The sequence below is a fragment of the Acipenser ruthenus genome, chromosome 9 (genome assembly GCF_902713425.1).
Source record: "Acipenser ruthenus chromosome 9, fAciRut3.2 maternal haplotype, whole genome shotgun sequence".
NCBI lineage: Eukaryota > Metazoa > Chordata > Actinopteri > Acipenseriformes > Acipenseridae > Acipenser > Acipenser ruthenus.
Window position 1 is genome coordinate 32,390,656 of NC_081197.1, and position 26,622 is coordinate 32,417,277.

At 36.8% G+C, this 26,622-nt stretch overlaps 2 protein-coding genes across 7 annotated transcripts in view; one reads left to right on the top strand and one right to left on the bottom strand.

Annotated features, from left to right (window-relative positions):
* The first annotated feature begins 2,565 nt into the window (after positions 1 to 2,565).
* LOC117406220 (potassium-transporting ATPase subunit beta-like) lies at positions 2,566 to 10,918 on the top strand. Its single transcript, XM_034010154.3, has 7 exons — positions 2,566 to 2,758; positions 5,558 to 5,686; positions 6,674 to 6,787; positions 7,225 to 7,427; positions 7,763 to 7,822; positions 8,453 to 8,548; positions 9,811 to 10,918. Exons 1-7 carry the CDS (start codon positions 2,647 to 2,649, stop codon positions 9,970 to 9,972), a joined length of 876 nt encoding a protein of 291 aa, XP_033866045.2. The 5' UTR covers positions 2,566 to 2,646; the 3' UTR covers positions 9,973 to 10,918.
* Positions 10,919 to 13,479: 2,561 nt separating this feature from the next.
* LOC117405225 (transcription factor Dp-1-like) overlaps positions 13,480 to 26,622 on the bottom strand; it is a 37,839-nt gene continuing 24,696 nt past the window's right edge. For 4 of the 6 annotated variants that reach the window (XM_034008104.3, XM_034008103.3, XM_059030498.1 and 1 more), the window contains 8 exons: positions 26,044 to 26,186; positions 21,867 to 22,032; positions 20,939 to 21,085; positions 20,689 to 20,757; positions 18,004 to 18,155; positions 17,601 to 17,767; positions 16,370 to 16,445; positions 13,480 to 14,494 (listed from right to left, as the gene is read on the bottom strand). In XM_034008104.3, the coding sequence (XP_033863995.1) occupies positions 14,353 to 14,494; positions 16,370 to 16,445; positions 17,601 to 17,767; positions 18,004 to 18,155; positions 20,689 to 20,757; positions 20,939 to 21,085; positions 21,867 to 22,032; positions 26,044 to 26,186 (1,062 nt within the window). In that variant the 3' untranslated portion in view covers positions 13,480 to 14,352. The remainder of the gene's footprint in view (positions 14,495 to 16,369; positions 16,446 to 17,600; positions 17,768 to 18,003; positions 18,156 to 20,688; positions 20,758 to 20,938; positions 21,086 to 21,866; positions 22,033 to 26,043; positions 26,187 to 26,622) is intronic. The other 2 variants (XM_034008105.3, XM_059030500.1) reach the window with 1 other exon arrangement.

The window sequence follows — 26,622 nt, forward strand, 5'->3', positions numbered from 1 at the left end:
TCTGCAGTAATGAAAGGACTCAAGGTAATAACACACTGCAAAAAACAGCAATGGGGGTTTACAATATTAATTATGGTTTACTAACAACTATCCACACCCATAGCTTGCTTTTTAACTCTTTCAATTTCACCTTGTACTGTAAACTAAAATATGAAATGATAAGGTGCTAGTGCCTAATTTGCTAGTTCAAATGACGGGGGTAATAAACTGTTCTAAATGTTGTTTCAGTGTGGAAGCATAGGGTCCAGTATAAACCCACAGATACATTTGAACCCCACAAAAAAAAATAAAAAAGGATGTGTAAATGTTGTTACTACTACTTTTATTTGTATTGGTTTATTGTGGTTTGAAATGAATGCTTTTACAATCCTAACAATACTGCTGGTAAGGAGGTTTATAGAAGGCATTTTAGGTAAAAAATGCTTAGGGTGTTTAGTACACGATTGAAATATTTAGTACATGTTCCAGTTTGAATTGCTACACATACTAATATTAGTATGTGTGTAAATTAGTCAGGGGTTTTCTTTGTAGGGTATAGGTAAAGTGAGTGTAATTGCCACAGTCGAGTTCCTTGGCTAAAAAAACATTAAAACTGCAGTTTATAAAACTGGTTTGTGATTACTTATCCATCTCAACAACAGTAAAACTACAAGCCTTTATTGGACATTCATTTCTACTGCTATCGGTCTGCTTTCTTTTGACATTTGCAGCAAACTTTAACTGAACAAAATGTTCTTGCAAAACTATCAACATAATCATTTAACACATTATGGTTATGGAAGCAAGCCTATTGTGCACTGTGGAATGGCAAGAACCAAAATAAAATAAAACCGGCATGCATAATCCACATTATTATTACAATTTACTTTCTGACTGAGAAAGATTCTTAGCTGTTTACTATAGCACTGTGCTGGCGCATTGAATTAGTGGTATGCATCTTCTTTGTTAGTTTTGCTTTAATTTCCTGTTTGAGCAATTTAGAGCATGTTCTTAATATATTTAAATGGGTTTTTGACCCGAAAGGCCACTGCAGAGGACTGTTGGGAGTAGCCCAGGACAGAGTGACAAGAGGCACAGCTACAACGCTAGAGCAATTGTATACTGTATTGTCATGGCAAATGCAATAAAGTAAGTGGGCAAACCCTTATAAAAAAATTGTCCCCTAGTAAAAGCACAGCAAAGTGTAATAAAGCACAGTGAACACATGGTAAATCATAGATAGGCATTGTAAAGCACATGGTAAAGCAATTAAAAAAAAACCCAAAAATATGGTAAACTATGGTAAATGCACAGTATAAACATGGGATAACTTTTATTATATATTTTTTTGAAATGGCAATTGAAGCATTCAAATGAAGAAGCACATTTATGCACATACCCAACATGTCTGAGATATTAATTTCTTTCTAAATGTAAAGTTCCCATATATGACTCACATTTACCCTTCTGAATGTTAAGTAGCAGCAGGTGTGCACCAGATTGCATGCAGACAACAAGGAACCCTAGGAGAACCATATCCTCAGCTTAACACGATTCCTGCTGGAAATGCAAGTTTATGGTCTCCATGATTCAAATGTAAAGTACACATGTTTTGTCACCTGAAGTAATAATTCGAAAAAAAAATGGGAATAGCAACCATGAACTCTTTATCGTTGACAAACCTGCAGAGGATGCTGTGGCAGGTGATGGGGTAAGGAGGGACCCCAGCAAATCCAGCTGGCTGAACAATAAGCATGCTTGCATCTACTGCCAGTCTGTGGTTTGACACTTAACAGGCCCTGAAGTGTACTAGTGTCGTTATCACAATAACAACAGCATAGTGTAACCGCAAAGCACAATTTCTACATGCATCATGCAAACAAACAAACCCCCCTTGGAGCTGTTCTAGACGATTTACATTTCCACACTTTGTCACAATACAACTTTAAGCAACATTTTCATGATTTACAGTAATTTCAAGACTGAATCAAATGTTGTTTCCTACGATGAAGTCATGATGAACACCATCCAGTTCATATGAACAGTCCTTTACCAACCGTTATTTACAATCGACTGGCACTTTCTTAATGGAGTTCTAATCCCAAGCATTCATTGCTTATCACCCAGCGTAACAGGTTACTTAACCTCAAAAAGTGTTAACGAGCAAACATTGATGTGATGTATTCAACGCATGCGCTGATCTGCTTTAACTGATAAGGGATTCCTGACACAGATTTTTAATGTAATCTGCTTTTGAAATATGTATGTGTGATAAAAGTTGGCAGGTTCCAATCCTTATCACAAGCCAGTATTGTTTAGAAGTTAAGTGTTTCAACACGCCAAGGTCTTCTAAAGGGTTTAAATGACAAGTGAAGTAAACCTAAAGGACTCTCCCCTCAAAAGGAGCGATTTTTTGTTTGGGTTCATGTGTATTGTGCCTGTGTTGATGGCAAAAGGTTATTTTGAGGTGAAGGAATTCGTTTTCGTGGATATGATTGGCCAGCTGATGTTTATCTGTTTGCCCCATGCCATTTGCTCTACTTATAAAAGTGCAGTTTTCTAATTTAATCAATCCCCTCAGTTACCTCTCCTGTTTCTGTATACAATCTCCTATTCTTGCGTTGCCTTTCTTTTGCTGGGAGCGCAAACCCTTTGCCAACAGTAAAAATGGCAACTTTGAAAGAAAAACGTACCTGTGGTCAACGATGTGAAGACTTTGGGCACTTCGTGTGGAACTCAGACACCAAACAGTTCATGGGGAGAACTTTAGAAAGATGGGGTATGTCAATTTGTGCGCTTTATAAAGATGGATTTGTTGATTATTAGACATAGTTGTCACCCCAATACAAATTGGAAACTGTTTTCCTTACAGCACTGGTTTTAAGCTGGTTTGAGAGTTGGCTAAATAAATTATTTGAAGGACATTTGCATTACCATTATTATACAGTCAGCTTACTGATTTCTTATAGTTGTTAGTTTCTGTAAGAGGTTGTGCCGTTTGCCAAGGAATCTGTAAGTTTCAGCTGGTCTTTCCTGTCAATGGTGCACCAATGAATAAGTGTCAGGCAGTACTGCTAGCACTAAAACTGTGATACTAAATAGAAGATCAGGTTTAAGTAAACTACTAACAATAATATCAGTGTTAATTGTAGCATCATAAACTGAATGTACTTTAAATTGTGCATACTGGATGGAGGGCAGTTACACTGCCACTGCCCATGGGTAAAGTGAGGGATTTCAATGAGAGCAGTATGACATTGATAAGCAATTAGCTTTCAAGTTCAAGTATATTATTATTATTAGTTTATTTAGCAGGCACCTTTATCCAAGGCGACTTACAGAGACTAGTTACATGTTAATAAACAGTCAATAGCTATGGAAAAAAAAGTAACCATAAGAAAAGTGACATGATCTCAGTATTATACCAGAACTGAAGAAGCAATTGTTACCTAGCTGTCTTAATAAACATACTCAATATACACATGGAATATGAGTACAACATTGCAACATGTATTTGCGTTTTCTAGCCTGATATGCCCAGTATATTTATGCTTCATATTAATTGTATTGAATGGTTTTGTTTGTATTCCTCAGAGAACCTCATAAAATGAATATATATAGGGTGTCATCTGGTACACTTTCTATGAGGTTCTCATATTAAAAAGACATGAAACGCCATGGCATTTAATCAGAAAACAGATGATTATTTATTATAGTTACCAAAGCTCCTTTTATCAATACAATTAAAAAAAGCTGTAGTTCCCAATACAATTATTATTATTTAATATAACAGGCTTTTTTTTTTTTTTAACGGTGAACATATGAGATCTGTATGTATTTCCAGTAACCTTTTATTGTATTTATTATATGGTAGAAAGAGTTATTGTTGATTTGCTGAGCTAGTATAGAGCTGACTGACGAGAGTGCCTTGTGACGCAGTAATATTTGCAGGGTTATTATTTTTTTTCTCAGCAGACGCCCTTATCCAGGGTGACTTACAATTGTTACAAGATATCACATTGTTTTTACATACAATTACCCATTTATACAATTGGGTTTTTACTGGAGCAATCTAGGTAAAGTACCTTGCTCAAGGGTACAGCAGCAGTGTCCCCCACCTGGGATTGAACCCACAACCCTCCGGTCAAGAGTCCAGAGCCCTAACCACTACTCCACACTGCTGTCATGATAAAGTGACTTGCAAGAAACACTGTGCAGCTAAAACTACCTCGAGGATGTAAATACGATCCTGACAATGCAATAAACAGACAACAAGGAATCTTTCATCCTTAGTACACGATTGTGATAAACTGAAACTTTGAGGAAAGAATTGACATCCTTTAGAAAGTTTAAACAGGTCATTTAACTTTGAATGTGTGTGTCGGGCTAGATAAGACTCAACAGTAAATGTGACCAGGTTTAATCAAACTATTGCCTGTTAGTGTGTGACCACGAACCACTTGAAGGCAACTATTGAGAGAAGGATATCTTTTTCTTCACCTCATAATGTCCTTGCTAATCCCCCCACTCCTCCCCCGGGTTGAGTGAAGTATAAATTATATGACCTTATGAACAGATAAGGAACATGTTTGCAACCTTGTTTTCAGCTATTCTCTGTTCAGGTACGCTAATCAGCAAGTAAGGAATCTTAAAACTTTGGGCCATATATTCAGAGTATTTATTTCAGTCTTTAATGAATATTTTTTGAAAGAGGTAAAAGACCTGTTCATTTACAAATCTAGAATCAAAACAAAAAAAGATACAATTCCAAGGTCTCTGCAGCTCTCTAAAGGGGTTGTTTCTCAATGTTTAACATTTATACTATTCTTCTCTTTAAAAAAAAACAAAAAAAAAAAACAGCAGGGGTTCATTGAAGACTGGAGGTTGCTGTTTGTAGAAGGTCTAATAGGGATATTTTTTAATGTACTTCTCATCCAGGGAATGACAAACTAGTCTCTTTTTACTGCTCAAGTGCACCACACTAGAATTACTAGAAGTCTGATTATTACTAGAGGTCTGACTATTTTTAAACTACTGTGGGTTTTAACAATTTGCTCATACTTTCAGAAACTTTGTGTGAATATTTTTTCTTACTGTTTTCATGTTAATGTGCCCATCTGTTAACCATAAGCTGGTTATGCTTGACGTATACTGGGGCTACAACAGTAATTAAGATTTCAAGTTGTTTCAAATTATTATTAACAGCTATTACTCAGAAACTTACAGGTATCTTACAAATTATTCCACAACTTCTGTCAATTTTTTGCCTGGTTAATATAATGTGCGACCCACAAGTTTATTGTAGGTCAAAGATTTTTTCAAAACGTTATTGTGTGTGAAAATGTGGAAGTGTTTTGTGGTACATAATTACATTATATTATCCAGAATCCTCAAGATCAGGGTCTGATTCTAAATGAACACCACAAAACGTGTTTAAATCGACAAGGTGTGGCCCAATTAATTCCTAATTAACGTTAAGCAGTGCTTCAGTGTATGCAAATGTTCGTCTCTGACTGTGTACTGTTTTAAACGTGTCTCTATTTGTATGTGCTCAACGCCTGCTTCTCTTTCATTGCAGTGTACATCAGTCTGTATTATGTTTCCTTCTACATCGTGATGTCGGGGCTGTTCATCCTCGCCTTGTACGTTATGCTGTTAACACTAAATCCATACACTCCCACATACCAGGACCGGTTAACATCACCAGGTACGGAGACCACTGAACGCCCAAACCAGGTTCAAGTGTCCATAGGAAGTGTTACTGAGCTAATTCAGTTCAACCTGCCATGTTTTGTACTTAGCTATACAGCTTTGGCCAAAAGTTTAGCATTATCCTATAGAATTAATTCATTTTGCTTCATAAAGTCAAATGAAACCTGCTGACTAATGTTATGTTAACATATTGAATAACATACCGCTTTTCGTAGTTTTTCATATACTTAATGAAAAACTGACAATTGAAAAATGTGACCCTTCAAAATCTAACATGAAATACTGTACTACAGTGGCTTCCAGTAGACACTTGCAATGTCATTTTCTTTGATTACACAATGTTAAATAAAATATGTAAATTATGTTCATAGTTTATTTTTTAATTATGACAATCCTAAAATTGTAGGTGATGCAAAACATTTGGCCATAAATGCAGAATACACAAAATGTTTTGTTCAAATGTAATAGTAATGAGAGGTAATTAAAAAAAAAAAAAAACGTAAGCATGGGCTCCAACGAATTAACCACATCCATGGAGCCTCCAAGTACCAGAACTGTATATAGATCATTCAGATAAGGCAAAGGTTTTGAAAACCGAACACGGAACAGAGCATGTGGGTCTCTAGAGTGTGTCTGTATGCCTTTAGAGTCTACCACCATTTAGATCAAATTGAATATACCATAGTGGGCCATATTTTCAAAGCTTTTCCTCAAGTCTTTAATTAACTCCTATTTCTTGAAATCGGTAAAATGGCTGTTGTTTTACAAAACTGGAACCAAACTACTAAGTTTAAGTTCCCTTAAGCGCTTTCTCATTTTATAACATTACAATGAGTTCTTTAAAGACTGGAGTAAACGCTTTGAAAATACAGCCCAGTATCTCTACTGATCATCAAACCACATGACTGGGCCTCACTTTAAAAATGTTAGGTACATGACACCACAAACCACATTGTTTCTGTCGTCTTTTTTTTCTCTTCAGGAGTAATATTACGGCCAGATATATGGGGGGAGGAAGGACTGGAGATCATTTACAATGCCTCAGATAAGAAGAGCTGGATGAGAATGACCAACATTCTTGACAAATACCTTTTGCGTATGTAAAAGCTGCCCCTAGGGCAAACATCTTCTTTAGCAAACGAGGACATTACTTAGGCAATGTACTACAAAAAGGCAACGTACCTCCTGCATTCTTTTGAATGAAAACACCATCTTGTAGATGTTATTGTGAAATACTCTTATTTAATATTGTATTATTATTATTGTCACATTTGTTTGGGAATCCATTTTTTATGCTTCATTGTTGTACAAAACTAAAAACAAGCAGGTGGTAATTTTCTATAGCGTTACTGCCTGGTCTGCCATACTCCATACGGACCACTATGTTTTTTTCGTTTCTTATTTTGGGAACAAGACCAGTGCTGCCTGCTGTATATCTCAAAATCGATTCCTTTCTACTTCACTGATAAGGTGTCAGTGGCTATACTGTGCCAAAAAGGTTTTGCATTATAATCCTGTTACATTTATTTACAGATTACAATGAGACTCATCAAAATGAAAGCAATCGGCATTGCCCCAGCGGCTCGTACTACATTCAGAAAGATTTCAAGGGTCCAAACCACACTAAGTATGCCTGTATCTTCACTCGAGAGATGCTGGGGAACTGCTCTGGCCTGGAGGACCCCACTTACGGATACCCGGAGGGGAAGCCATGTTTCTTAATCAAAATGAACAGAGTAAGTTCAAGGGGTTTCTGTTTAGCTCTAAAATGGGACGTTAGGTTTTGCTGAAGCTGTAATGTGGTTACGTAAGGCTGTTACCTAAGTGTACTAAAAAGAAAAAAAAAAGTGTTATTTTCAGACGAGAAACATTAACGCGCTGTGAACGTACTGAGCATTGAACAAATTTCAAGTTAATTAAAAATGAATTATAATTAATTGTGGCTCTTTCCCACTGTTTAATTATATAGAGCAATAATCTTTATAGGCTTTATCCACAATCAAAAGCACCTCTGCTTTTCCCACGTAGAAGAAAAACTAAAATGTAAGGTTTCACTTTTTTGTTGCAACAGATTATTAATTTTCTCCCTGGGAAGGTTGGATCGCCACCATATGTCAAGTGTACTATGTTGGTAAGTACGGTACTAACAGACAGTTTATTCAAACAATAGTTACCCAGGACACTGCATGTTCAGAAGACGTGCTATTCATGGCATTGGGAAAGCTAGTGGGATGGCCAAAGTTTTAGTGAGACTCTCCACTTCAGTAGACATTTGTGGAAGCCTGCCAATATTTCTCAAATGATAAAAATCAGTTGTTTTTTTTCTTTTCAATTCTGTGACGGCACAGCAGCTCTAAAGCTGTTAAAATAACAGTATATATTAACAATCCATTTTAAAATTAAGCATCGGGTGTATTGCAGATCATAACTCATTGTTTTCCTTCTATTGTCCTCTACAAAACATGTTAAATGTACAAAAAGCCAGATTAGAAAAAAAAAAGATCAATTAACATTTAAACATGACACACACACACACACACATACATATAATCAGTTCTAAAAATGGTTGCGTTAATTAAGACACAAACGTGACAAACTTAAAAGGGACATCTGGCAATCCTAATACAGCATATCCACTACAGGACAGGAGTGTGCAGACAGGAAGTACCTAAATCACTCCAAACCTGTTTTTACAGCGTAGTCCAATGTTAAAAAATACAGCTCCTGTCGGATCTCTCATTCAGCTTGTATCTTAAAACAGGAAGGCAGTCCCTCAAATCTAGACCATGTGGAGTATTACCCAGTGAATGGCACCTTCGACATTTCTTACTTCCCTTACTATGGCAGCTTGGCCCAGGTAAGAGTCACGGAGAGTGATGTGTGATGCACTGCCATTAATGAGGAAGAAGAGGGGTTCTGAAAAATACAGTGTTACACGTTGCTTAATTAGACCTTTTTAATTGTCTTCAGCTCCCTAAGAAGTTGCAGATTGTAAGTTACTTCTATATAGCTAACTTGAATCCGCAACTGTTTAAGAGCTGAAAATAAGTAAAAAGGTCTAATTAAGAAAAGTATTCGTTCAATTAAGGGTTTAGTGAAGTAGCAGGGTTGGGAAGTCGGGAAGTGTGCATTTGGAAAAGAGCTTTGAAAAATTGTAAAGTTATACAAGTGTAAAAAGTTATCAGGGTGTTAATGAAAAGAAATGTCAGGTATGTTATTTAAACTGTTGTAGCAACACATGGAGATGCATAATGCTATATTTTTCAGAACCCCATTACTTACTCTTTAGTCTGTTCCCCGTTGGTGAGATGAGGTGAGGCGAGGTTAAAAACTCTAAAACCACAAATGCAGACGAGCCCGGCTCTTTTGCATAGTGGTTAAGATGCTCACTGGCAGTGTGAGGGTTTGCGCCGAGCATTCGCCATTACATAATCTTGGGTTCTCACAGTTCCCTGCTAAGCCACAGTCTCTATATTAACTATGTTCTTGTACATCAATGGGAAGACAGCACTACCACGATGACTGTATAGTGTTAGCTGCATTTGTTCTGGATTGATAACAATACCCACCAATCCATTGGCATATGTTAACATAGGGGTCTCAGAAGAGAACATATACTGTAGGTACGTTACCTGGCCTTTCTGTTTACAATCTTTTTTTTTCTTTGTATTTTACACTTCAATATGAAATACACAAATATTTGCAACACAACAGGTGTATGAAAAGTTGTTCTGTGGGTTATGTGACCTAATCACTTCATATGCTGCTCTCTGAATTCATTTTAATGGTAAAGATGGAGTAATACCATGCGAGTTACACTATATCCTGAATTAATAAATTATATTTAAAATGTGAATAACCAAAAGAATCTCAGCATAAAGCAGTGATCATGTTCATAAATCTACTAAAAAAATTAAGGTCAGCATTGATACTTTAAGTATGATGTTATACTATTTGTAATTACCTTTGCTGTTATTTGTGTATACATGTATAGCTGGGAACATTACTAAATGAGAGATAGGTCACAACCCTTGAATACCATTATATACAGTATAGTGCATTAATCTGAAGGCAATCAAAGTAATACCAGCGGCATTCTCATGTGTTTCATCTCAACAGCCCAACTACACCAACCCCCTGGTGGCAGTCAAGTTCAACAGCATCAAGAAGAACACAGAGATTAAGATTGAGTGCAAGGTGGTGGCAGACCATATCTGTACAGACAACTTCCACGACCCCTATGAAGGCAAGGTTGTGTTCCAGCTCAAGATTGAATCGTAGCAGAAGCACAGCCAGGCTTAGTCATTTCACCTCCAAGTAGCTTCTAACCATTAAGGAGAAATCTGCCCTAAAATAGGGCCTTTGCAGATGTTCACCATGCACATTTACTATGCTTTTTCTACATATACTACATGAAACTTCTGCAAGAGATGATGGCATGGTTAGCTAGATAGTACTATAGTTCCTGTAAAGGCCACAGGTCTTTACATGGTACAGTAGAACCTCAAAGTTACATGCCTCACACCTGCAAACTGACCAAATCAAATGAACACACCCCTTGAAATCAGAAGCATGGCTCCTTGTTACAGTACTGTCTTACCAACCCCCCACTCATTATGTATGTACTAACTGTTTTTTTTTTTTTTTATTAAAAATGAGGTTCTATTGTATTAATGCAATATGCTGGTAGCCTGTAAATGGACTGTTAACTTTCCCCAAAAGGTAGACTGGCACAGACCACACCTTCACAAGTTCTTAGACTGTTTGAGGTTGAGTTTTATTATTTCCAAATTAAAAGGAAACTTCAGCTTTTTAACAGTATTACGAATAAGCAGTTTTATATAAATAACTGACCACCACGATATGCAAACCAAGTGTTCTGTGTTTAAGGATACTGCCTATTTACCAGACATAAGCAGCAGTGGTAGTTGCATCCCGTTTATTTGTCTACCTGCATATTCTGATGTGTGGTTGAAAGCCCAGTTATTTTTTAATGCAACTTCAAGCAGCTGACTTGCATGTTTTGGAAGATTTTCTTTAAGTATGACATTTCTTTTTTTTGGTGAGCAATTACAAGGTTTGAAGCAGCTCAATATGTATTTATATGTTGAAAGCAGGTGTTTAGCAAGCTTTGTTAGTGTAGACTTTCAGGCATTTTATCCCATTAATAAAAGACTGTTTGGGTATTCTAAAATAAATATGAAAAGTGTCTTTATACCTGATTGTTCCATGTTAAAATAACAAATGCATTAGAATAGATTAGCTCCAACAGGTACATGAGCAACATGTAGGGGTGTGTGCGAGATGAGAGCATGTGCTTGACTAAGCAACAGAGAAAGTAAAAATCTATTAGAATATCTACATATAGTAATTTTAAAAATGCAACAATCATCTCACCATGTTCTTGAATAGTACGTCTTGCATTACCACTTATTTACAACAATTAGGATACTCGGTATGCAAAACCAAAAGCTTAAGCCCTCGCAACTAGTTGCACAACTATGCAGTAAACCAAAGCATGGCGATTTCAAAAATGAAAATGAATGGATGATGTACAGTGAGGTACTGGCAAATCAAAAGCAGCAGTCGTGTGTTGCTTGAGTAGTGAGGGAGAGAGGCATTTCTGGAGCAAGAGAAATTTAATTCAATTTTAAAAAAGTGACAAAATTGGGTGCTGGCAGAAGCTGCAAAAGGACAAGGCTAATTCCATTCTGGAAACAGAAATATATTGGCACACATTTTAAACAACTCACAAGGCAATCTGTCAACGGCTGCTAACCCCCAGCTCTGTGTTGGGCTGCAATTTTTCCTGTTTTCCATTTTTTAAAAAGGCTCCATCAGTGATATTTGAAGTGGACAGCGGTCAGGATAAAGCCTCACTTGCATATACAATCAGACTATAAGTTAAATAAAGTAAACATTCCACTTACTGGATTTTCACAATGAAAATAGTATTCCTGTAAAATACTTGAACCTGTCCATGACATGGGGTTCACATCAAACTTCAAAAATCATATAAATGGGGGTCATTTCATGGGAATTGAGGATGATCTCTGCCTATGCCTACATTTTGGTATAAAAAGGCTATTACTTCTTGAGCCATAGGGTTGAAGATTTTCAATAGGTTGACGGTTGCAATAAAAGTAACAATTGTACTACAATGCTTACGCTGTTGAAATCATGAATTCATGGACTACGTTTTGACAATCACCATTGTGCCTTTGCAGCAAGTCGTTTGCATGTCAAAACAATGTAGGCATTATTTCAGTCCAGTTACGAGATATGGGTTTTCCCCGATTAGAGGTAACCAAATCATTGTGCCAATGACATGGGTCTCAACATACGATTGACATCCAACATGCTTGCTCTAGGAATTGGTTCCTTTGCCTAATCAGTCGCTCAATGTGTTTTGATTCATCAGGTCAACATTAATTAAAAGTTACAGCACTTAAGTAGCAAAGTCTCTGACACCTGCTGCAAACATGTATAATGGTGGCAAGGGATTTGTTTCAGTATTCCAGGCACTTAAAAAATGTGCACTCAAAAGCAGCCCTAGAGACAAAAAACACACAAACAGGACATTGATTGAAATACATCCCTGACCTACACACAAATGCAGCAATCTTTTCCAATTTTTTTATCTTAAGTTCCATCAACTATTTAATTTACATTTAGTCCTACAAATTTAGGCCAAATGGAGAACAGTGTTGGTGTTTTGTTAAAAGGGAAAGTGCACAAAAAAGAAAAAACAGTAAGAAATTACATGGGTCTCGCCTGCCTCCCTGTTGCAGTTAAGTGTCGGATTTATTATTTCACATGGTGCCATGAACATCTCCCGAACAGCTCTTTACCCTAAATGCTTAATCTGAACACACCCTGTAATTTAACCCTAGTTGAGGCTCAATTGTACAGTGGTTTTGTACTGTGTCTAGATGTATATTAATCTTTTTAGTAGTTAATATTCACTGCAGGTGCAGACAGAGAGGACTAATTTGTCTTTCATGTTCATCCCTACATGCTCAATTAGATTAAGATCCGGGGATTGTGGGGGCCATGAAAAGATGCCTGATGTCTCACTCATGCCCCCTCTAACCATTCATGCACAATTCTGGCACTGTAGATGGGTAAATTATTGCACTGAAAGCAGTGAGCGCTGTCAGGGTAAATTTCTGGACAGACATGATCCACAACAATGCTTAATTGAACTATGGCATTTGTTCAGCCTTCCCTGGAACTAGTGGGTCAAGTGATTTGTGCAGTCTTCTTACATTTTATGAGCTCTCCCATTAGAGCAAAAAAAAAAAAAAGGGGGGGGGGGGGGGTGAATCTCAAACTCTGACCACATCACTTTCCTCCAGGCATAAGATGTCCAATCTGTCTGCTTCCTTGTCCAAGTGGGGACTACTATATGCAAAGCAAAAATGGGTTAATCTACAAGGGCAACTAATGTTGAAACATGAGAGATCAGTTAAAATATTATTAAGACAACAACAAAGTTTTTTTCTTGTTTTAAATGTCCATGCGCTGTTTATTAATAAAAACGAAACAGTGCCAAGTTAAAACAGATCAGACAATGAAGTCTCTATCCAATGGATTACAGAAATGTTCCCGTGTTCTCATAAAAAACAAAGACTTGCGTCTTAGACAGGTAGTGGCCAACAGTACTTGCGCATATCATTGTTACTATTTATTTTATTTATATATAAAAAAGGGTAACTACCTGTCCTGGAACTGTTATAAAAATTCATTTTAAAATATTTAAAAATGATTGACAAATCTGAATTACAAAACTGTTAACACTATTTAATTTCAAATTTATATTAGATTACAGAAAAAGGTACTTATGTTTCAGTACATTTGAGTTTTAAGGAGCTTTGTAGGCATGTAAACACAACAATAAAATACGTTTCCAATGTCTGCCTGTAAGAAATCAGGCACCTTCTATAAATCTAATAGTCATTCCAAACTTTCAGCAAATTTTCAAATATAGCTGCCTAGACAATGGCAGTAAACAAAACCGACACAAAACCCTGCAGTTTGATGCATTGTACAAAAACATATAGGAAAAAAAAAAAAAAATCAATCCACACACATCATTGGAGTTGTCCTTTTCAATAAAACAAAAAGGAGGGACACCACCTTTTACGAACTTCAATCTAACAAAATCAACGATAATGTAGCGCCTTTATTTCATTTAAGAATATACTCAAGTTAAGGTTTCACCTTTCAGATTCTTTAGACACTACCGTTCTAGGTCAGTCAAGAGAGGCTGTTAACCTGCAATCATTTCACACTTCCAAAAAGATCGCCTTTATTTTATACCGAGACTGCAACACATGTTCCTTGATAAATTTGAATTATTTTTTTTTTTTTAAATGAATCCCTTTATAGGTCTACACTGGGAGGAGGAAAAAAATAAAGGAGAAAGCCAAGGATTTTACAATTACACGCTTATAACCCCCCCCCCCCCAAAAACACACACACATACAACAAACCCTAATTACAATGTCCTTCTCTACCTTTGTATTAGTAGCATACTCTTGGCCAAACTTGCCTAGCCTGCAAACAAACAGGAAACAATCTAAAAAGAGAGAAAGGATTCAGATCAAAAGGTTACTCCTGAAGCTGGCTGAACTGAAGTTACAAAAAGATCAGGGAGGGTTAGTCTTCGTCATCATTCTCGTCATAGTCGTCCTCGTCTTCATCATCGTCCTCCATGTAGGACACAGGGGTCTCCACTCTGGAGCCACTGTAATGGGAGCCATTAGAACTGGAGGCCACTGTTCCTTCTGCACCATTGTCACTGAAACCAGAGGGGAGGAGACAGAATTAACCAACACAATTAGAATTGGAACCATCAGAAATAAAGACCACCATACCCTACATCAACTGTACGAACATGGAAACAGATGGGCGATACAGGCACTGAACAATAGGTTCATCCTTATATGTGAACAATGCCATTGTAAGAGGGATGTGGTAGTGTAGCCAGAAGTTGATGTGGGAGCAGACAGACAGACAGACAAGATGTTGCAAATTAAACAAAGTCTTTATCACCACCACTTCCAAAGTGGTGGTTTACAGGAGCAGCCAATGATTGGCAGGAACAAAACTGGACAATTATGATACTGACACTAACAAAACAATAAAAAGAGCAATGGCATTTGCAATAACTTCTCCATGAATACATAAGCTAGTACCCCCCCCCCCCCCCCCCGCCCCCTTTTCACTGCAGTCCCTTAATAACCTGCACTCTTACAGGCACCTCAGGGGAGAGATCCCACAAACCGATTCACAGGGAGCTTATATACCTGCTTCCTAGCAAGCCCCACCCCCTAGTCCAGTCTAAAAAAACATAAATCTTGTTGCAGACATGGTTATTTGGACTGAATGTCACTAGAACTATAACACAAGTTAATTCAATTAACATTCAGATTCCATTACCCATAACACCAATATTAAAATCCATACCATCTGGTTGTACTATTATGGAGTTTACTTCCCCCATAGAGACTTGTGTGCACCCCGATGCATAATAACAGCGTTCTACACGCTACCCCAAGATGACGTCACCCATACCTCGCAGGCTAGCAACACACCATGCAATTCCCGTGCTCTGTACTGGTACAATGTAAGCAATATTTTAACACTATTATATCAACGCTAGATAAATATATCGGAATACTTCACTTAAATTAAACATTACAATTTCACTGTCGTGATATAAACTTTTATATTCCCCCACCCCCCACCGTATCCCACCAGTAAGTACATCATTATTTCTTCCCCTTTTCTCGGTGCACAGTAGTTTACATCGGTACTATTTACTTATTTTTTTATTTGTACAGCGATGACATACATTTATAAAAACGCCATGCTCAACCAGCACAAAGAAAAGTACTGGTCAAAAGTGTGCACTGTGGCCTATTTTACTTCATCATAGCCATAACCAACGTAAAAATGTGCAACTGATACAAGTACACATTCACGCAAAACAGAGGGAACTCCTTCTACACTCGGATTGTGATACTCTCAATAGCTTGTGCTAAAACATGTGTTGGCACATTTCATCAGGCTTAGAAAAAGCTGTTCTATAAATACATGCCTGACACATGCACATATTGACAGGCAACTCATGCAATATATCCCATTGCCAAAGACATGCATCACCATTTGGGATAATTAAACCCTTAATTATATCTCCATATTAACCCGAAGAGACGTAATGGTTATGGACTAGAATTCACTTTCAAATGTCTCATTGTTAACGAATTCTCTAGCCTGAAGGTCAAGCACTTATCCACTTTAACTGTCAACTGCAATATGGATTCCTCACGATGCCTCCCTGAATCTGCATTCTTATTATCAAAAACGGCTTGGCTAAACCTTGGGATATCCAGGTCGTCAAATCTGGCTACAGTATTGGCCAATTTACATGATTATTCACAGTTCATTCACTACTTGCACATTAATCTACGGCATGGATGAGGGAAATAATTCAGAATAGTTTTTCACCGTTTGAAATATCATTTTAAAAAGAGGACATTACCAGGTAACTTAATCAAAAACTGCAAGGCCTTTTAAGAAGTCAGTACAGTAACTGCAATCAAACTTTAAACAATTATTGTTGCTTCTAGAAAATACATTGAAACCACTTAAAACTTCCACCATGACCCACCTCCCAGTATGACAACGACCCCCATTCGAAGTCTCTCCTGGGACATAAACATTGTTGATTGATCCGTGAGCCATTTCTGTAAAAAAAAAATATATATATATAATTTTGTTTTATTTATTTTTTTATATTATATATATATATATATATATATATATATATATATATATATATATATATATATATATATATATATATATATATATATATATATATATATATATATATATATATAAACAAACACGGGGCTGTTCATTTTTTTGGGAGGTTCATTTTAACGCACATTAAAATCGCAGTTCTTTGTCTTATCCCTCTTGGCATACCGCAATTAATTTACTGTGGCACCATTTTAATACACGAGTGCATGCCAGGATTGAATGAGTGTAGTCATTTGCATATAAAATTAGTCATGGAACCACATTAATGTAGCAAAGCACTTAAACTGAAGGACTTGTGAATGGAATTTTTTTTTTTTTTTTTTTAAACTGACAGTTCATTGGATATAAAGAGAGCGACTTGTATCTACTGTCAAAGTGAGTTCCAGTATCCCAGAAGTCCATCTAGTCTGCTCTACAACCTATATGCTAAACATGCTTTCACTGCTCAAAATACACTTTAGTAGTTCTACTACAGACAATATAACAAATGAAACCCGTCAGTTGACAGAATGCTCTTTTAAAAATTCAGGATCGCTGCAAACCCATGAATCAAGCTAAATACGACACTGTAACCAGTGCTGTTGCAAAGTGGATAGCTACTGACTGCAGGCCTGTTAACATTGTAGCTTTGTTTTATTTCTATAACCACATTTATTTTTAAACATTATTTACAATCATGGAGGATATAACCATTAGACAGTGAAGATTTTGTTTTATAAGCAATTTCAAGTTAATAAAAGAGAATTTAATTCTTTAAAACAATAGTTTGAGTAAAGGAAAGTGCGAAGGAAACTGATCATTTTAAATGCAGCAAAGCGAGTAATAAACTGACTCCATTGTGACTTAGCAGTTGGTGTAAACAATTTAACAAATAATGCTGGGTTGTAAATAAATATATAAAAGTGATCACATTACAAAAAAACAAGTACTGCAATACATTAGGTACAAATGCAGAAAAAAGAAATTGTTGCTAATATTTTTTTTAAAAGCTATTTTTATACAGTGTTACCACTCCACTAAAATCAAAGCGCAACATGTTAATATCCTCCCATTCCCAAAGTATTCAGAAACCGGACCTGTAAGGTATGGTTCCAGTGCCTTGGGTATCAAGCTCCTTGCAATCTTCAGGTCCTCCGGTGAGCACTTCCCGGACTCCAAACCGCAGGCCATTCCCATTCGCTTCAACACCTCGATGTCGTCGTGAATTTCAAAAGTGTTATCAAAGTTAAATAAATATTCAAACCTGATGAAGGAGAAAGCAGATTCATTATGAAAGCCCCACACACACAAAAGTTTGCAAAATAGTCCTGAATGCAGGCAGGATTTGTGTTCCTTGTTTTTTATGGTAGTTGGCATACTATTTTACTTCTGTTAGCACAGACTTTTTGTAGACTTAAATAGCAGTCCTGATGTGCATTTCAGTACGTATGGACAGCCCCCCTCTTGAAAGCTAGAATGCCTATGGAGTTCGGGACCTACTTGTCGTTTGAGATGCTGCAGTCAATGACCGTCTTCTTGCTGGTGTTCACTATTATAAAGGGTAAGTGGATCACTGAGTTGGAAGGCGGGGGTCGACTCGTCTGCTGCTCTTGTTGACGGTTTCTCTGAACAAGATTTTTAAAGGCAATTTGCTGCAAGAAAACAAAAAAGGTTTAAAAAAAAAAAAAAGACAGAAATATAGTATTCCCAGGGGTGTACAATTCATTACTATGTGTGGTAGACCGATGGGCTACCAAAAGGTAAACTATGGTAGCTCACCATAATTTTGGTAGCCCATATTTTTCAGTAGATAAACATTTCCATTAACGCTACGCACCATTCAAAAAATGTAGACAGATACATTTGTAAGGTTCAGAAAAGAAATCCGACATCACTTCTGAGGGCCACTAATAAGGCTTTTTTTTTTTTTTTGTACCATATATAACCAGATACTACCAAAGTTTGCCAAAAACCTAGTTTCTGTTAATATTTCTACCAAACAATAACAAACTAATAATAGTTTCCTTATATAAAATGTAGGGAATTGTTTGACTGCATCATTTTCATTATTTTCACAGACTTCTGGGGGGACTCACAGTCTGGGTTTTTGATCCAACCAATAGCTCATCATTAGTTTTAAAATATTCACTGCGTAACAAATTAAAACAAATCATGTTCTGGGTCCTAAATGGACTGCGGGAATTATGTACTTGTAGTACTGTTTTTTTTTTCCTTACCTGTGCCATTTATATAACCTAGCCCCACCTTTTACCAGTCTTCATTAGCTAAACAATTTCGTACCATTTATTTTTAGATTTTTAAATATTCATAGAAATATCTATAAAACAAATATAAAAAGGATTCATTCATTTCTCTTTACCCTGTGCACTCACACTCACAGTATCCACTATGCATTATCAGTAACTAAACTCTGCAAGTGTTAGCTAATTGTTCAGTTGGAAATAAAATAAAATAAAATAATGCACCTTTATTAACTTTGTACTGTGCTTGCGCTGCAGTGTCCCTGCACCTCGGTAACACTGATGTTATAATTTTTTTAAATATATAACACACACACACACACACACAAACACACATATATATACATCATTTCATTTGCATTATTTTCCCAGACTTCATCAGTTCTGGGGATATTTTATCTCAGCCATAACTCTGTTAAAATATAGTAGTCTCCTGTATACTTGCAAATCGGCACCATTCTAGTAATGCAAATTCCCCGCTCTGATTGGTTCATCTGTCACGTCACTGATCTTGCAAGCAACTAATGCGCAATTTAAAAAAATGTAATGTCATGAATCTTAATGCATGAACCAATCACGCTTGGATTCATTGGTTACTATAGCTACCGCTTCAACTGAGTAGGCGTATACTAAACGGTAAGTAAACTGAGCTGGTTTATCAGTCTGTCTGTACAAAGTAACCAAAGAATAACTGCTTAAGAAAAAAAAGAAAAAAAAAAATCTTGACGCCGCCGAGTCCCGTGGGCTTTGGAACATTACAGTTCGGTAGTCGGGACCCAATTTTTGGTAGTCCCGGGCACCCGGACTACCGATTTGTCCGCCCCTGATTCCACTTGAGTATGGCACACCGTCCAAAAGACCATTTGCAAGCAACAACCTTGCAATAATGCCACCTCTCCCAGGCCATACTGGAATAAGCAAGTGAATAGGGAATCCCATGAAACCGCTGAATTGTAGCATCAGAAATAAATGACATGAGGTCTATAGCTTTATGCGCACTGTCGTGTTTACATTACGCAATGTGTCACTCCAGTTCATTAGAGGCTCACCTCCACGGGTTATGGACTGCAACTGTTGGCAGGGTGCTTGTCAAGTGGTCTGTGCCCATTACGAGAGCTGCCAACAACACAGTAAACAATCCATCAAGCTGCATGTTCATCTCTTCAATCATGAATGTAAAGCTTCTTAATTTTGATTACTTCAAAAATTATTTTTATTTTTAATAAACCAAGTAAGGATTTTCTACAAGACTATCTGAAAGCTTGGAAAAAAAGTGCATTTTCATGGCCATGGAGGGTGGAAATTATTGCAAAGCCACTACTGTTTTAGTGCACTTTGCCAGGCAAAAGTTTACAAATTTCAGCCAGTGGTTTTAGGTTGGGGTGTTTTTATCCACGAGGATAACATAAATGGGAAGGTTGGAAAAGCATATCATGAGGCTAGTTTGCCTCATCACATTTCAGTGACCATGATTGGTCAGATGCCAGACTTATCCAGGGGCTACTTCCCTGGCCAGGCACTTGTCTCCAGGTTTCATTAGCTTCATAACACCCGTTATTTAGGTTCAGGCGAAAGAGAGGATTGGCTTGACAGCAGGAACAGAGGTGGCCCGTTTGTCTTCAGACTCCTAGTTTGCTAAGGCCACATTCTAATAGGGCATATCAAACTAGGTAGAATTTATTTATTTATTTTTTTTAAATGGGGGGAAAAAAAAAAAAACACCCGATCAAAAAGAAAAAAAACTTGAAGATAGGGTTGAAAATCAAGGGTGCTTTGTACAAACCAGGGAACAACCAGTGCTTGAGTATGCAAATAATTGAACAGATTAGTGCTTAGATTACGTGTTCTTATACACACACACCAATGCAGCTGTTACAAGAGAGTCCTAGTACAAGACAAGAAACATGTTGATTGTGATTTTTACCTGTAGAATGAGTTCCTGTAGCTGGGATTGCTTTTGCTTTATTCTCTCAAGTTTTCTTTGCCTCTCCACCTTAAAAGACAATGAAACCTTTACTAACAGCACAAACCTTTCCTTATGACAGCCAACTAACTACTCTTGTGAGAATGTTACCACCACTATCTAGAACGCTACATAGCCAGCAAATGTACGTACTTACATTGAATATCTGAATGTCAGGTTTGGTCACCTACATCGTCTGTTTTATTCATACCTCTAAATTCTGACATTCCTGAGCTGAGTTGGTAGGGAGTCCTATCCATTTGATTTCCTTCTTCTCCTTAGAGATAATGTTCATTGCCATAAGCACATTTAAGGCATCGTAGACTCGGCGTCTGATATTTTTCTGATCGTAAACATGCTGCAAGAGAAACAAACTGGTTAGAATCCTATACAGCACCAGTCAACTTAATTTATGAAGACATTACATATCTATATTTCTTACAGTAGCAACTTGGTATGAAAACTATTGTGAATAATGTTTAAACATATTGCTGCCTTTATTGTATTTTTTTTTTCTTTTCACGCATGGGTCAAGTCAACTAGGCAATATATTTCTCCACATTCACCCAGGAGAAAAAATAAATAAACTTCTAAAGATCAGTTTTATCCAGACCACGCTCCCCGTTGCTACACTGCAAAATTCAGAATAAAATCTCCCCTTGTGAACATTCCCAAGTGAAAGCTTATATATTATATATATATATATATATATATATATATATATATATATATATATATATATATATATATATATATATAAAATAAAGTACAATTTGCTAGTTTATTTACCTATTCTATGATGGGTAAATAAATAAACCACCAAATACACCAGGAATACATTGAAAACAAAAGTGCTGGGATAAGGGCAACAGCAAGTACAGCATGGCAATGCGTTTCTTGTAAACACTGAAGGGGGTTCTGTGACACTTCAGATAAACTGATGTTACACCCATCTCAGGTTGCTTTGTAAGCTCTATAACAATACCCATAGGATCAAACTTAAAACAGAAGTTCCACACTTCAACCTTTAAGTAATGTGCACTACTTCCACAAGCTATAGACAAGCAGTGTCTGCAGCGAAGGGCAAAACTTACATGTTTCTTCACAAGATTAAGCCTCCATTGCTCAACAGTACTTACTGAATCATTGGGTGAAATGTGGTTATCTGGGGTACTGAACTCTGCCACCAGTTCATCGGCGACCTCGTTATAAGAGGTCGTTCCTTTCCTTTGAACCTTCTCGCACACCTTCATGGAGAAATGCCTCAGCCCTTTGCCATTCTTCTCTCCTTTCTTATTCCGCTTACTAAAACAGGACAACATTCAGGATTATGAGCCTTCATTTTCAACTTCAAATCAAACACAACCCACTCAAATACATAGGTAGGATTCTTACTACATTATTCAAATGTCAGACCTGCCAACCTTGACTTTTTTTTGAGTAGGTGGTGAGTTTTGAGTATGATTTTTTCAGTAAAAATAATAAAAAAAGATTAGCTATGATTGTTTCAGTTTAAATTTAATTGTTTACCTTAGTATAGATTAAACCTTTTAAATTTATACCAACTGAAAATTATTTAAAGTACAGAAAATAGCCATTTTTGTAGTATGTTTGTATTTTATTTACTGTCAAAACATAACAAATTGAAATATATGAGCTTCTAAAACAGAGAAACAAAGCACTTTCAAAAAAGGAAATAAACCGACTCAGCACCAAATGTAATAGCTATCCACAAAGTGAGTTGTTTGGAACAGAAATGAATCCAACAGGTCAAACTGCACTTTCAGATCTTGAATGTTTAGCTTCATAGGTGGCTGACTTGGCTTTCCTGAGCAAGGTGTCACTAAAGGTTTGTGTGCGACACACTTGCTGCTTTGCTGACATCATGACTTTGTGCGTTACCAGTGAACTTAGCATGTTTGAGCTCAGGCTGGCTCTGTGTTGGGTTTTGTTTTTGGTCACCAAGCTGAACACTCTTTCACAGTCAGCATTACTGTGGAAGATGACCAAAATGCCTAGCGCGGTAACATTACAGTAATGCCCGATTCTTTTGTTCTGGACAGAACTAATGCATTAATTAAAAAAACCAAAAGGTACCGTAGCCAGTTTGAAATAAATAATTTCCTCACAGTACTTCGCACTCCCTCCAGTGTGTCTGAACCTGGCAGTTGAAACACAAGCGAGTCAGCTCAACAAAGCCTGATAGGCTACAGTAGAATGTCAGTGATTATACAAAGAAACTGGGTGGTGGGAATTTGTCAGTCAACCCACGATAACCTTTTTTTTTTTTTAAAAAACGGAGGTTAGATCGGCAACTAAACTCAAAAGCTGATTGGTTATTCTATCACGTAACTAAACTCAAAACCTGATTGGTTAATCTATCTTGCTTTGCCCTAAAGCCGACCCTGACGTTAGATGCAACACTTTCTCAAGCGAAATATGGATTACGTATTATTGCGTATCATCTCTGATAAAAGCGTACCCGCGTATTACCAACTCAGAATGCGTAGCGGATACGAAAAATGCGTAGAGGTTAGTCACAGTACCTAGATTTATTTACTTACATACAGCTGTGGTCAAAAGTTTTGCATTACCCTATATAATTAACTCATTTTGCTTCATAAAGTCACATAATCCCTTGAAGATCAAGTGAAAAACAGCATGCCTTGGATGTTAAAGCAAGTACAAGTTTTCCACAAAGCGGGAGGATATTCAATACGTGAACGTAAGATTATTATAAAGCAAAATTAGTTATTCTTACATTAACATATTAAATATCATACCGCTTTGCAGTTTTCCACATAACTGACGAAAAACTGAATTGAAAATTGTGACATTTCGAAATCTAACATTAAATACTGTACTATTATGGCTTACGGTAGACATTTGCAATATCATTTTGGATTTTTTGATTAAATTGTTAGAATCTAAAATGATGTTCATGCTTTTTTTTTTTTAAAATTCTAGGTGATGCAAACATTTTGGCCATAGCTGTATGTATGTATGTATGTTATGCACCTTCTACCACGATGCATCATTGCGTTTATAACCACTTCAGTTGGGCTGTTCAACCTTGTGACTTTTGGAAAGAACACACATAGGTTTCAGAAGTCTTATCTGAAGATAATGATTGATTTACAAAGTGGAAAACTTGGGCTTGCTTTAAACATTCATGACAAACTGTCCTTCACTTGATCTTCAAGGGTTTAATGTACACTTGATTCACACAAGCTGCAACTAGGGGCCTGCTGAATGCAAGCAGCATTTAATAAATAGGATAATGTGGGCTTTAGTCAGTGCTCCAAGTAGGCCATTTATTTTTGGAGCCTGCAGGCTCCTATTTATTTTACTACATGGTCACCTAAAAAATAAAATGGTTGCCTTATTGCACTGCACTTAAATAACACATACTTATTGTTAAAAGGTGTGTTATTCTCTCATGTTAAATCATCTACCTTAGATTTGTCTTAATGCGTTTATAAAACGAAGCAAAAATTGAAATACTATGTAAATGCACAGCAATGCCCTTGAGAAAGTAGTTATTTAAAAAGGAAAAAAAAAACTTCAAGTTTACTTTTCATTGTTGGCGCTACAGTAGAAAACCTCTGCTAGTGAATTTTACTTTCAATCCTTCTTATGCATCATCCACATTATACAGGACCAATACAAAAATATCAGAGTTAAAATTGTTGACATTGTTGTATTAAAACTGGAAGCAGAGCCATTGCAGAGTCGAACGAAACTTGCTGTAGCTTGTGTATGGTATGATCTGTCAAGTAAATATACAAGCAACTTTGTCCCACTACAGCAGGTGTAGAAAGATCGATTTGTAGTACTACTGCAAAGCAGTTCAGTCTGCTAATCTATCAAGGAAGGATTAATCATTTTGAACCAAGTACCATTCCCATTCCCCTCATTTTCTGCTGAATACAAGCTTATGTAGAAATGTTTGTATTTTGTGCAATACACGAATTTCCAGTCAAGAATAGGCACACCTAGCCCCTGCACTGCTGTGACCGACAGCAGATGTTAATTTCCATAATTATTTTACAGTAGTCTCCAGCTAAGAGAACACCCCTCGGGAAGCAAGCAAAGCTTTCTTAGCCAAAGAGTTCCTTAAGACTTAGGTCGACCAGACAATATGAATCAATAAATAAATATTTACTACTTGTCATGACGCATGTGCATCAATGTATGAAATTAATAGAATAAGAGAAAAGCAACTAAAATAATACAAGTAACAAACTAATGTTAATAAAATAACTGTCAAACTGAATTGACAGCACTCCTACACATTAATTCAACAGCAGCTCTAGATTAATTATGAACACATGTACAGGAGCAATATTCAAGACATGCACAATTATTTAACAGAATGGTGAAGCAACTCAGAATGGAAAACACAAAATTGCTAAATGACTTGTGTCTGATTCAGTTTCTCAGGAGCTCAATTTCCAACTTTTTGAGGTGCACTCTTAGAAATCAAATACAAAATGAGTCAGTGATATGACGGTGGTTCTGGAAAGATTTAATAAACCAATCTGTGTGCCTCAAAACACCCCCGCAATGACAAGTCACATTTAAAAAGACTGAATAAGCCATTTGAATTTAAGTTTGATAATGAGTTATCGGGTTACAAAACTAATAAAAAAAAAAAAAAAAAGTCAACCGGGCATGTGCTACAGCCCCCTTGCATGACCGCAGGTCCACATTCACCACGTGTTACACGGATGCTCCAAATTATATTGTGAATAACAAAATTGTAGATGTTAAATATCTATAACAAACTTTCCAGCACAAAGGTGGTCGCCTGTAGTCATCTAAATTAATATTCAGTTGCCCAACGAGAACACAGGTTGCCATGGCGACCAAAACGGTCACTGCTTGGAGCACTGGCCATACCAAGGAGCTGGATTTTTAGTAGGGAAATTAGCATGCTCCTTTTTCTTTTTAAAAGATGTTCCTTAATGAACCAACGTGATTTTTAAGAAGACTTTTAATGAGTTATTTGGGAGTACTGCCCTACGAAATTAAATGGCATTTTTAGGATTATAACTTTAGGAAGCAAATACACCTGCACAACCTTCAGACTCTCAGCCAATGGTTGTTAAAGCATTTCAAGCCACAGTTACAGCAACTTTGGAGCTGAATATGTGTTTGTACCATATAATTAGATCTTTTTAAATGTGACTTTGCATTTTTTTTATTTTAATTTTGCCGATTTATTTCTTTATATCCCTAGGCCGTTTCAAATGGGAAGTGACAATAATCCTCACACGACTGCTCACAAGCCGAACCCAGGACCACTTCACTTACCCTGTGGACCAGGGGGAAGAGTCTGCCACCTGGCTCTGTGTGATGAATTGTGTACTTGGTGTGTGAGGACTACCAAGCAAGACTGCATTCGTCCCTGCGGATCTCTGCGGGGTGCTGATGACCTGTAAAACACCAATGGTTAACTGTGAAACAGTTAATATTTGTGGCATAATAATTTAAGCCTCAAACCTTATTCAAAATCCCTTTAAAATGGGTAGAGATAGGACAGTTCATTTTGAAAAATCAGCAGGGCCTCAGGCAGCAATGACTAAATGCTTGCAGGCTAGGTACGCTTTTTTTTTTCTGGCCTATTGATTTGTGTAAATATTAAGAGGTCATGTGAGAAGCAGTCTTTCCTCAAAGTTCTTAAGCCTCTAGCTGTAGACTCACATGCCAGCAAAACCATTTTTCTTCTCACATGTTCAAGTGGTTATATTTTATTAAATATGTAATACAAGTTGTCTACATTTTCCCCTCCACTGCAAGTCACCCCCATTTCACTGGAAGAGTTGCAACCTTTACTTAATCTGGTTCAACATTTAACAGTAAACTGATTTCAAACCTGTTAAATACCATTTG

Excerpts from the sequence above, each read along its gene's own strand:
- LOC117406220 (XM_034010154.3), top strand. The coding sequence starts at position 2,647 with ATGGCAACTTTGAAAGAAAAACGTACCTGTGGTCAACGATGTGAAGAC. Across the intron at positions 5,687-6,673 it reads GGACCGGTTAACATCACCAG|GAGTAATATTACGGCCAGAT; the intron begins GTACGGAGACCA and ends TTTTCTCTTCAG. Across the intron at positions 7,823-8,452 it reads ATGTCAAGTGTACTATGTTG|GAAGGCAGTCCCTCAAATCT; the intron begins GTAAGTACGGTA and ends ATCTTAAAACAG.